Source organism: Oryctolagus cuniculus, chromosome 13 (genome assembly GCF_051225735.1).
Source record: "Oryctolagus cuniculus isolate XC-2025 breed Fujian yellow rabbit chromosome 13, ASM5122573v1, whole genome shotgun sequence".
NCBI lineage: Eukaryota > Metazoa > Chordata > Mammalia > Lagomorpha > Leporidae > Oryctolagus > Oryctolagus cuniculus.
The window spans coordinates 30,383,982-30,397,338 of NC_142879.1; the positions used below are offsets into that span (position 1 = coordinate 30,383,982).

The following is a 13,357-nucleotide window of genomic DNA, read 5'->3' on the forward strand; positions in this document are numbered from 1 at the left end:
TTTAAATATTTTTGGAAGGAAGATAAATTTGATCCTACCAGTAGTTGAGATTAAGACTGTATCTCAGGCTCAGGGAAGGCTAGTCGATTTATGATTTGTCCTTACTGCTATGATTTCAACTAGTCCATGGCATGTGTACAAGATGTCACTTTCCTAATAGACCCTGGACTCAGAACGTTTTGTTCAAGTCATTTTTTTTTTCTTGCCCTGTGTAAGATTAGAATTAGCAGGCCAGTGCCATGGCTCACTAGGTTAATCCTCTGCCTGCGGCACTGGCACACCGGGTTCTAGTTCCGGTTGGGGCACCGGATTCTGTCCCGGTTGCCCCTCTTCCAGGCCAGCTCTCTGCTGTGGCCCGGGAGGGCAGTGGAGGATGGCCCAAGTGTTTGGGCCCTGCACCTGCATGGGAGACCAGGAGAAGCACCTGTCTCCTGGCTTCGGATCAGCATGGTGCGCCAGCCGCAGCGTGCCGGCTGCAGCGGCCACTGGAAAAGGAAGACCTTTCTCTCTCTGTCTCTCTCACTGTCCACTCTGCCTGTCAAAAAAATAAAAAAATTAAAAAGATTAGAATTAGCAAAATAATAAAAAAGAAAAAATAATGATAAATAAAATAATTACAAAAGGATCTTCCTTGCTTCTGGGATTTTGATGCCACAATTCCTCAACCCCATAGTTGCTCAACGTGGTCTTTAAATGACCACGTTTTTAACAGAATTTTTCCAGGTTCAATATTTTCCCATCAGGAAAATTTTTATGTGCTTTATAACTGGATGTAGAAGTCACTTGTAATTAGTTATATGTTTGATGCATGATTTTACTACAGGCTGTAAATTCCCTAAGGTTGGGGACTGAACTTGTTTGACTAATATTCTCTTTACAATAACAATCACTCCATGTGGCTGATGGGGTAAAATTGTAAAAGAATTGTATATGGACTAAATGAATGATTAAAGTCCTTCATTTAAATATGTATATAGAAAGTGGAGCCAAAAGTTTGAAATACAGATTGCAGAAAATAAAAGGGGAAACCTGGTAAGAAACACTTACTTTCTAAACATTTATTTTTTAAAAAAATTAATAACATTAATAACATCAATATAGGTTTTGGTAGGTGATAAACTGGACATGCTGAGTCTTATTTTTCCAGATTTATTATGGAGAAAGGAGTAGAAATAAAATTATGTTTATAACTGCATGTTCAAATTCAAATGTAGCCACCAGAAGGGCATAAACAAGATGTAGAATCTGTAAAGCTTCTAGAGAAAGTAGAAATGCAAGAAAAAAAAAAAACACAAAGATCTTAAGCTCTTAGTCTAAATAAAGTGAAGTAAATGATCTTCAGGCTAAGTGATAGAGAAAGGTCATAGCAGACTATCATCAAAATTTATGTGGGTTAGCCACATAAGATACATGTATGGAATGGGAAGGTCTATAATTGAAGTCCTGAGTGACATAATGCTGAATATACATGCATTCATAAAAATCACCACTAAGATACTGTTTGCCAATCCTTTATAGTGATTCCTGCAGTGAAACGTTGATTTTACAGAGGTGGAGCCTCAGGCTGGAGGAGCAACATGTGCGAAGTTGCCCACCAGCATGTTAAGGAGCATGATTGCAGCTGGGGATGCCTGAATGCAGAACCATCATACGTGACCGCCACCGTGGCTACCTTCTGACCAGATGCCAACATCAATACCTCCATTGTCCTTGAAATAGAATTCAATCAGTATGATGCTGTTAATCCATCCATAGCATTGATCACTGTTGTTTATAAAGCACTTTCAAGATTAAAAGTGCTTTTTATTGTACTGTATATGTTTATTATGACTGTCATCTTAAACCTATTGCAATAAGCCCTAATGATATGTATAGGTAAAAGTGTCAAAATATTCATTAACCTCAAAATTTAATAAGGCTAAAGAGATCTTGTATCTCTGGGATGTGTGACAACCTTGTTTCCGACAACACAATGTGATAACCATAACACAGGAGAAACAATTCCTGATACAGCACTCTAGCTGTGACAGTCGCTGAAGAAGTCACTTCCCAGCAACTGATGATCATTGATAAAATTTTATTTTTGCTTCTAGTATTACACAGCTTAGAATATACTGTCTTTTCCATCTAATGCCAATAGACTGAACAAATGAAGTTATCACTCTAAACTATAAAGATCCCTAAAACGGTAGCTTTCAGAAGTCTGTAATGTTTTTTAACACTTACTGAATCTCACCATTAAGAAATTCTTATTGTCAAGCAATGTTTCTTATGGATTATCCTTTTCTATCACTCATTTAATCAACTCTTTATTCAACATTTATTGAGCATCTGGAGTGTGTCTTATGCTGCACAAAACAGAAATGCTAAAACTGCAAAGAAGACAGTTATAATTTCAGTCTACTTAGGAGCCAGGTAAGTGAAGAAGACATAGAATGGGGGTGGAGTGGGGTTACCAGGAGACCAGAGGAAGATCTAAGCTAAAGCTTCAGTGATGAGTAGCAATTAGGAGACAGCAAAGGAAAGGTCTTGCCAGTAGGGAAGGGCTTGCCAGGCAGAGGGATGCGTATGTTCAAAGTGTTGGGCATCAAGCATCTGGTACTCAAAGACAGACCTTGAGCTGGAGAGTAAACCAGGAGGCAGGTGGGTGGAGAGAGGAGCCTGTATATGTATATGTTTATTGCAAGGCAACTAGGTGAGCAGACAAGAGGTCAGGTAGGGCATCTCACTGGGAAACTACGGAAGGATTTTAGGCAAAGGAACAGCAAGACCCAGTAGTTCGAAGCACAGCAAACCATAGCCAGACAAACCTACAGCATAGATTAGGACTGGGCAGTGGTCAAGGCAGTGAGGCCATCAGCAGTTCCAAGAGATGTATGAGAGGAAGAATGGCTGGAGAAGGAATACTTGATGGAACAGGAGGGAGAGAGTGAGGAGACACACTCAAGGCTCTTCCCAGGTTTCTGTCTCAGGCAATTGATACCATTCACCATGGACACTAAACATAGAAGGAAAAGGTTTCAGGGAAAGAAAGCAAAGAGAAGTAGGGGCCGGTGCTGTGGCACTATGGCCTAAACTGCTGCCTGCAGGGCCAGCATCTCATAGGGTCACCAGTTCTAGCCCCAGCTGTTCCTCTTCCAATCCAGCTCCAGACTAGTGACCTGAAAAAGCACTGAAAGATGGCCCAAGTTCGTGGGACCCTGCACCTGCATGGGAGATTGAAAGAAGCTCCTGGCTCCTGGCTTCAGACTGGCCCAGCTCCGGCCATTGGGGAGTGAACCAGCGGATGGAAGTTCTCTTTCTCTCTCTGCCTCTCCCTTTTTTCTGTCTGTAACTCTGCCTCTCAAGTAAATAAAGTAATTAAAAAAAAAAAAAAAGGGAAGGAGTAACTGAGAGAAGCATCTACATTGTTTTTCAACTTTGTGCTTGTAAGAGAGAGAGGATCACTGAATTATTCCCATAAATTTCCTCCAAGGCCTTACTCTTCCTTCACAAAATTTCCCTAGAAACCCCTTTGCTGTGGGAATGCTCTGGCTGCCCCAATTGCCCCTCTTCCAGGCCAGCTCTCTGCTGTGGCCAGGGAGTGCAGTGGAGGATGGCCCAAGTGCTTGGGTCCTGCACCCCATGGGAGACCAGGAGAAGTACCTGGCTCCTGGCTTCGGATCAGTGCAGTGCGCCGGCCGCGGCGGCCATTGGAGGGTGAACCAACGGCAAAAGGAAGACCTTTCTCTCTGTCTCTCTCTCTCACTGTCCACTCTGCCTGTCAAAAAAAAAAAGTCTATTTCTGTGCAAAGATCAACATATAATATCAGTGTGCTCAGTGTCAGCTCAGTGGACTAGCCATCTTGCAACCATCAATATTGCAAAAAAAAAAAAGAAAAAAGCAATATTATTGAAATGTATTTCCAAATTAGCCATTTTAGCAGCCAGTCTTGTGATTTAGCAGATGAAGCCGCTGCCTGTGACGTCAGCATCCCATATGGGTGCTGGTTCAAATCCTGGCTACCCTACTTCTAATCCAGCTCCCTGCTAATGTGCCTAGAAAAGCAACAGAAGAAAGCCCAAGTGCTTGGGCCCTAAGAAGCTTCTGGCTGCTGGCTTTGGCCTGGCTCAGCCCTGGTCATTGCAGCCATCTGGAGAGTGAACCAGTGGGTGGAAGCTGTTGCTCTCTATCTCTCCCCCTCTCTCTCTGTAACTCTGCCTTTCACATAAATAAAATTTTTATAAAAAGAACCACTTTAAAAATGTTAGGGTTCAATAAAACAAATGTATTAAGAAATTGGTCTTTATGATTAATTTTGTGAATGAGAAAAAAGAATGGAGCTCTTGAAGCTACCAATGTCATCAGTTCATTAAGAGGTACTTCCTAAGCACATACTTACACCTCTCTGCTAAATGCAGCGAAAACAAGACAATTGAAATATTGACTCTCAACATCCCTAATTACCATGGGTTAGTCTGACTTCTTTTCATTCCAAGATGTGCACTGGGACCTTTGGCCTTCACAGTACATACAGATGAATTCAAGCACACATTCTCCTCTCTTCTCCTACTGTCAGTTAGAAAACAGACCAAGACTCATCCTTGAGAGACATTTCTCCTTCCCTTTGACTTCCCATTCCACATTCTGACTCTTGGCTTGAATTTTCTGTATCATGATTGCCCGTATGTTACACTGGTAGATCCCAGGGTAGACTCATATATTTGTTCTTCAACAACTATGGCCAACATTTAACTTCAAGGGTTAAGTTAAATTTGTGATTTAAGTCTGCCTTGTAATGAATTAGGGTTTTGTATGGCTCTTTATGTGTGTGTGTATATGTGTTTTTTTTTTTTCATAAAAGCATTTTGTGGCAAAAATTACTTGCTCCCACTCCAAGGAAAACAAATACTGGGACACCAAGGGTGTTGAAGGTCAAAATTAATATGCTTTTACTAATTAGTCTATCTGAAGAAGCCTGCTCTACTTGCACCTTCACTGTAACTGCTTATAATCAGCTTTCTTTTAATGAAGTGCTTAAATGCCTAATACATTAAAAATAATAATAAATAATAAGTCATAAATATTGCAAAGTAAAATATGTAAAATAAATATTTTTAAAGAATATTGGTTGGAGGAGGTTATAGTTCTCTGTTCATACTTTGGAAATTAATTGCATTTTGTATACTAAAGCATTTTAGTTTAGCCATTTTGGGGATGGTGAAAACCACAAGACAAAAATATATGACAACATTTAGTGTCCTTGAACAGCATTATTGTGAAGAGACTGCAGAGTTCTCATCTGCAAGATATTCTACATCAGTAATCACATTTCTCGTGAAGACAAATAAAAGGGAATTACATCCAGGTGCACATGTGCACGCATGTCCCCAGTGGTTTGCTACAAAGATCTCCCCAAAGGCAGTTCCTGATTTCTGGGCAGGGTCACCAGTAAAGGCAATTTAAAAGGCTGGTGTGATTGGCATCCAATGCTACAATAGTCATTCCTTCCCCCAAAATAACCATGGACTTGTTTTTGCTAATAGGAAACAAAAAGTGACAAGGAGAGGGAGGGTCACCTTTGGGATGCCAATCTGAACAATATTTTAGTGCTGTTTTTGCAGGTTCCACTCAAATTACTAGAAACACAGGGAAAGAACTAAATTATTTGTGTAAATCAAGTAGATTTACTCTACATTCCTGAAAAAAAATGAGCATGATTTTTCTCCAAAGAAACAATGCTCTCTCCTTCTAGATGCATCAGGAAGAGGATGCTGTGATTACTATTCCTCTCTTGAAAAAGAAAGTATGGGCTGGTGCCGTGGCTCAATAGGTTAATCCTCTGCCTGCAGCGCCGGCACCCCGGGTTCTAGTCCCAGTCGGGGCACCGGATTCTGTCCTGGTCACTCCTCTTCCAGACCAGCTCTCTGCTGTGGCCCAGGAGTGCAGTGGAGGATGGCCCAAGTCCTTGGGCCCTGCACCCGCATGGGAGACCAGGAGAAGCACCTGGCTCCTGGCTTTGGATAAGCATGGTGCGCTGGCCGCAGCAGCCATTGGAGGGTAAACCAATGGAAAGAGGAAGACCTTTCTCTCTGTCTCTCTCTCTCACTGTCCACTCTGCTTGTCAAAAAAAAAAAAATAATAAGGAAGTATGAATATACTTCACAATGTTCACAGAAAGTGAAAATAAAAGATAAGTTTATTGGAGTGCAAAAAATTTTGAAACCTACACATATGGATTTCTAGATTTTCTTGCACACCAATAAACTTATCTCTTTTTTTTTTTTTGACAGGCAGAGTGGACAGTGAGAGAGAGAGACAGAGAGAAAAGTCTTCCTTTGCCATTGGTTCACCCTCCAATGGCCGCCGCGGCTGGTGCGCTGTGGCCAGTGCACCGCGCTGATCCGATGGCAGGAGCCAGGTACTTCTGGTCTCCCATGGGGTGCAGGGCCCAAGCACTTGGGTCATCCTCCACTGCACTCCCTGGCCACAGCAGAGAGCTGGCCTGGAAGAGGGGCAACTGGGACAGAATCCGGCGCCCCGACCGGGACTAGAACCCTGTGTGCTGGCGCCGCAAGGCGGAGGATTAGCTTACTGAGCCGCGGCGCCAGCCTAAACTTATCTTTCAATTTCACTTATCCACAACTTTTTTGAAGAACTCTTGTATTGTTAATCCCATTGTAACTGGGAATCTTTACAACATAGGTACTTGCATAATTTCTAATTAAAGGATCAAAAAACTAGATTGGATTTGATGCTGCTTTATTCCCTGTGATATAGTCCAAGAACTGGATATCCATTTTTGTTGTTGATGATGAATTCGTTCCATAACACTAAATTTTCAAGATGGAAAAAGAAATCTAAATGTACATTAAGTTGTAAATACAATGTTAGCAAATCCATCAGCCCAAAGATCTAGGGATTTTTAAACTCACAAATATCTTGGCAAAAATCTCCATTTTAAACTTCGGGATCTACTTAAATATCCCATATTTATAGAATTAGAATTTTACAGATTAGAAACATTTGTCATAGAATACAACCCTCAATTTGATAGATGAGAGAGATTAGATCATCAGAAATATAGTCTTGAGAATGTCTCAATACTAGGTAGCTTAACTATTTTCAATAACAAATTAAACATCACATTGTAATACAGAATATTGCATGTTATGCATACCTCATTATAATAACATTTAAGCACATATAGATTGTATATGTAACAGTAAATGGATTAATAGAATACTGATTTTTAAAACTGCAGGATATTCTTACTTATAAAAGTTCCTGTATTATAGTATGGGCTTGATAAACATTTGTTAAATAAACAAAAGCTAACAGTTAATATTTAATGAGTGTTAAATAATCTATATGACAGGCAATGTGGACTGTCTCTTTGATCTTCACCTATCTTTTAGATACCATTATTATAAGTGCGAATATTATGTCAATTTTAAATAAAACAGAGGCATAAAAAATCAAATGGTTTGTCTAATTACATTTGTGCCTATATAAATCACTAACAATGCATTCTTCCTGAAGATTAAAGTTTTGAACGAACACTTCTATCTACAAAGAAGAGGGAACAAAGACAAGTCCCCCAAAAAAGTTTTATCTGTTTCATTATTCTGCTCAAAGATAATTTTTGACAGATTTGATTTACAATATTAAGTCCAATAATTTCCAATATTAAGCAATGTTGTATTTTAGTACATTTATTTGTATGCATAAATTGTTCTAATATTGTATACAGTAAAAATACATAAAGCAAATATTGAGGAGGGTTGAGTGACAGAAGCAATGTTTTTCTTGTATTTGAATAATGAAATATTTTATAGCTTTTGCCATGGGCACAGTAAACAGGCAAAATTTCCCTTTTAAAACCAAACTAAGGGAGAGATAAGAAGTTTTACTAATGACTTCAAAATTTATAGTCACGTTGGAAAAGGTGGTCATCATGTTTGATTCTAGAAGGGCATTGTCTTATCTCACAGGAAGAACACTGGCATAACATGTCTATGACCACAGATTTCTAGCGTAGACCACCAAAGATTAGGGATGAGGTTGAGCACCCCTTGGCTGACATCCTAAAGGCTTCTTCTGTGGTCCACTTCAACAAAAACCAGGAGGAAGAGAAGCAAGCTAGGCAGCAGGAGCAATGTGAGGATAGGTGATAAACCAATTAATAACAGCTTTACACAGTGATCTGCCATCAAGGCGTCTCAACAAGGCCAGTCCACCCCAAGTGCCATTGGTTTTCAATGTGGGAAGCCAGAGCTTTGGACAGACAGCCATCATGACAGAAGCCGGCCTCTGAAGAGTCCTGCCAGCTCTGCCAACAGCTGGGCCACTGGAACAGAAGTGCCCCAGGATCGAAGGACTCCCAGGTCAGTGCTGCAGACCCTGTTGGCCCTCCCTATGCTGAAAAAGCCCTTCACTCTACACAGCTTCCAAAGTAACCACCACCATTTAGGAGGCAGTCTAGGGTCAGTAACATTATAGGCACAGCTGTGGCCACCTACTGGATACTAACCTATTCAGGCCAGCTAGGTAATGGAAGTCAACAAGATGCCTTCCCTAAGGAGGTTCACATCTCTCTTATGATATCTCTCCCAGTACCCCATGTGACAAGGTAGATAGATCTGGGCCTCATATGCCTGCCCAGATCTTAGTGCCCAATGATTATTATTAATCCCCTTCTGTCAGCTTCTGTTTAACTCTTAATGGGAAAACTCCCTCCTGGTTTGGATAACACATTTTCTAATAATATTAGCTGTCCTTTGTTTTAGACCCCATGTATTTAATTTGCCTGTTAGGTTCATTTTCTCCAGACTTGAAGCAATGAAACTCTAGATGGCTATGCACATCAAACCTCAGATGGAAGTAGTTTTTTCAACCTGGTACTGTAGCCCCCTCAAGAGATCAGCTCCTGCTGGAACCCCGTCTTGACCACAGGTCCCTATTTTACCCCTACTTGGCTCCAGGAATTAAGAACAGTCCTCCCTCTAACCCCTAACAGCAGCCCGGGTTTCTGAAAGCAGAGGGAGGAAAAGAGGGAGCCCAGGACTAGAAGCAGGCCAGACTAACTCCATCTCACCACCCCCCGCGGCATGCACACGCTAAGCAAAATGGGAGCCTGCGGGCATACACCTGTCTTCCCCTTACCTGGACAGGACTCTGGTTTTCCTATTCCCCCCTTGTCCTCCTTGTCTCAGTCATCATTTTCATCATGAACAATGTCTCCTTTTTATCCTCATAACCATAGTGCTCCTATCTCGACCATGTGTAATTAACATATTTCAAAAGTTCTTACAGGAACAAACGACTGCTATTTTCCAAGCCATCATGCAGAAAGAACACAAGACTGCTCTCCTTCCATCCATCTGATCCAGGGTATAGATACCCCCACCCCATGTCAGTACCCCGAAACAGCAGGAAGTAGCCAGAAAGAAACCGGTGTCCCATCTCCTTATCTAAATTCAGAGTCAGGATTGATGGAACAAAGTCATAAGCCTCAGCCATTCTAGCTCCTTGCCTGAAAGTAGATAAAAGAGGAATTTACCCTTTACCCCTGCATCTTCTAAAATCCAGAACTTACGCCTTATCCCTTTCTTCTCAGAGATCTATTCAATCTCTCACCCTGTGTTGTTCCTCACCTCACCCACTGCATTCTTTCTCAGGTTTGGAAGCAAGTGCCAAACTTGAAACACCCATACGTAGAAACTCACCTCTGTCACCCCCACCTCCCCTCCAGACCCCTAGTCCACCCTCAGATATAAAAAAGCCCGGCCTGCTGAGGACCGGGCCTTACCACGTGTTTATTCTGTGTGCATGCTGACAGTGGTCACTCACTCCTGAGAATTTATTTTCTCTGAATAAATTCATTCTGGCTACAAGTTTGTATCCTGTCTCCTCTCTGTTCTGCACCCATTTTCCTTACAACAGTTATGAATCATTTCAAATAATAACATGAGAGGTGAAATCTGATTTTTTCAAATACAAAGTACAAACTGTAATATATATATATATATATATATTATTGTCTTAGTAGAATTGATCTTCTTTATTCAGAAATCATTTTAATTGAAGTGTGACATTTTGAATTGGATAACTTAAAACAAAGAACAACTTTATCTTCGAACTACATTAAAATACAACTCATATTATCAGAGGCCTAAAGGATTTGTTCATTATATTTGTTTCAAAATATTAAAACTACACAAAATACAAAGGAATAGAGTAGAAAACAAGGACATGACCCATTAGACCATTTAAAATAATCTCATTTAAATTTCAAACAACTAGCTTCTAGTAACACTCTTAAATTGATTGCAATGGGAAAAGAAAGAGTTATCCCCAAATATCTTTGAGGACACAAATACATGAATAAATAAGGATAGTACTGCTCACTGTGTGTTGTGTGAAAATTAACTGAATGGCAAATCCCAAAAGTTTAGTTGTGCTAAGTATAGACATGTTGGGTGATAATTATTTCACCTCTCATTCTTATTAATCACTCTCATGCTTTTTCATTCTAAACATTCCAAAGAGCAGTCTACAAGGGCTCCTTTTCCTTTTGAGGGGAGCACTGGCCTCTTTATTAGAAGCCTCCAGTTGCTGTTGGCCCCATGACATTGAATAGCTCTGTACCCTGAGCGAGCCTCAATTCCTCATGCACTATGATGGTAAAGATAATGACCTCATTGCAGTGCACAGGGAGTGAATAAGAGAATATGCAGATAAGGGAAACCTAAGACTACACACTTACCTCTCTGCATTTAGTAAAGAAAATTTCCAGAAAGCCACTGAATTGGTTTTTGAAAACCTGTTCTAGCTCATTAATTGGGTAAACTTACTTAAGCCGTGACTCATCTCAATTATTACCTTTCAACCAAAGCTAATAATTAAGCCAAAGAGTCAAACCAGCAACTTCATGCAGACCTGGTTATTTTCAACCTTAAAGGGAGCCTTAAAAGTAAAGCCCAGCTCCCAATAAAAAGGAAATCAGCAATGTACCAGAATGTGCCTGCACGTAGAAAGCACTTCTTATTCTCCGGGAATCACCAAAGCTCCAGGGAGCAGTTCAAACCAAAGTTGTGATCTCCCTGTCTTGTCCTTCAAATGATGTGTACTCCAAGCACATTTTCTGTGCAGCTGGAAGCTTTGTTATAGACAGAAGGATCCTGCTTAGTGAGGCCAGTGTTTATGGCCTAACTTTTTTAAAGAGGAATTTGGAAAACTTCCCAGACACTGCATCTGCCCCTAGCCCTTGCACCTCCGAGTAGAAGGCCGGCAAGGGAGACAGCGAGGACGACTAAATTTATTAGCGGTGGACGGGCCACTCTATCTTTCACCGAAACAACAGTAGGTGATCCCATCAAAAATCTGTCGGCTGGCTAGACTTGCAGCAGCTTCGCCTAGGTGAATGGAAATGGATGCTATTTCCTGGAAGAAACACATCTCAAGCCAAATGTTCAACCAGAGAAGGAATTTCTGTTTCTATTTGAGAAAAAGGTTTTATTATTATCCATGCATTCCATTTCATATGCTTTTTTTTTCCATTTTAACAATATTAATTAAGCAGAAGTTGAACATTTTAGGGGAGTCGAATGGTTCAATTTCTAATCCTCAGTGATGATTTTGATGACTGGGAGGGTAGTTACACATGCATTAATCTCAATATATCTCAGCTACAATATAATCATGATTCATTACAAACATACATCAGCAGCCAGTCTCATGGAAAAGCAAACTATTTACTGTTTTAGGTAAAAATAAAACAATGCTATTTGAGCTGCATTTTATGGCTCAAATTCCATTTCATTGTCCTCAAACTTGGCAATATTTTAAAAACTAGCTATTTTCTCCAAAATAACTTTCCACTGGTTAAATGAATACTTTCATGAGCTTACGGAATAGTACCTATCTTATATTCTATATTTTTCTAAAAAATTGGAAAGGTGAAATGTGTGCCATCAATACAGATTTCTATACTTATACTGAAATAACATTATTAGGAACTGTAATTCATAGTGGACTTCTAGAATATTATAATACTTGTAAAGTCAGGTGTAGAGTGAGGCAAGCAAGGCAGGGTTGTGCAAGTGGAGAGTCCAAATCTGTTTTCAGTTAAAATTTGGATGAGATTATGAAGTGTTTCACCTTGACTTCTGTACATACTGCATTACAGTGTAACTTACATTAACACGAACTTTTCATGGCTTTAAATTTTGTGCCTAGAGCAAGAGATTCACTTGCTTTACCATAGCCCTACCCCCCAAAAAACCATGTTTTCCCTGAAATTAGTTTTTCGTATAGTGCTTTCCACAGAGCAGAGAATATTAACAGGTGTTATACTGAAGAAAAAACATAAAAGAAAAATACATCAACTATTGATTAGGGATGTTTAAAGAAAGTTAAATAGCTTTCTTACAAATCTTTTTAGAAACTTTAATAACCTGACCAACTTCGAGAAACTCCAGCAGGATGGGCCATTCTCAGACTCATTCACTCAGAGAACTCCATGAATAATATTCTAGTAAAGTGTTCTGAAGACCATTTTATGCACGTATTTTGCTTCAGTAAGATTGCTGCTCCTCATTTTTCCTTATACTACCTTTTTTCTCTAGAATATTAAAAGTATGCACATGTTGACATAATCAGACTATAGCTATTAAGGGCTAAATTAGTATTTCTATAAGTACGGATAGTAAAACTGTATTATAAAAGTATATCAAATTAAAGGAAACATCCCTGGGCTTAGCATCTCTTAAATAAAAGGGATGTCACACACTTACCAGTAAAGTCTGTATTGATTGGGTGGGTGGAGCTGGGAAATCTATAATACCCATTTCCTGTGAAACGAACTCCTTTCATCATTGTGGCCATTGGAGCTGGTAGAGATGACTCTCTCCTTTCCAGCTGATAGACAGGAGAAGGCCCATTTAGTTCATCAGGTGGAAACCACCTCAGTTGGATTGTTGTGCTGTTGATTCCTTCAACCAGAGGAGGCCGCAGCTGGGTTGGTGCTAAATATTGGAAAGTACTTGTTACATTCAAAAATTTGGTTTCTTTCCGTAGCAATAGTCACACATACATAGCACATGCATTTATATGCACATCACACCATCAAACTAGTTAAGGTCTCCAGTATCTATATGATTCTAGGAATTAAAAACATAATTATGGTTTATCATAAATTGGATATAAACAAAATTTAAAAAACAAATAACATAAAATTCTTCTGGTAAAATTGGTTTGACAAAGCAATTTCTCAATGTTTTCTGGGGTCGCTCTATCAACCAGATTCCACAATGCCTGTCATCTATGCTTGTTGGCCTCTCACAGCTTCCCCTGCCCTGGAGAACTCTCCTTGCC

At 40.0% G+C, this 13,357-nt stretch overlaps 1 protein-coding gene across 1 annotated transcript in view; it reads right to left on the reverse strand.

Annotated features, from left to right (window-relative positions):
- Window positions 1-13,357, reverse strand: part of USH2A (usherin) — an 870,853-nt gene that overhangs the window by 535,664 nt on the left and 321,832 nt on the right. The window contains exon 22 of the mRNA XM_089312189.1: window positions 12,778-13,008. Coding sequence (XP_089168315.1) covers window positions 12,778-13,008 — 231 coding nt within the window. The remainder of the gene's footprint in view (window positions 1-12,777; window positions 13,009-13,357) is intronic.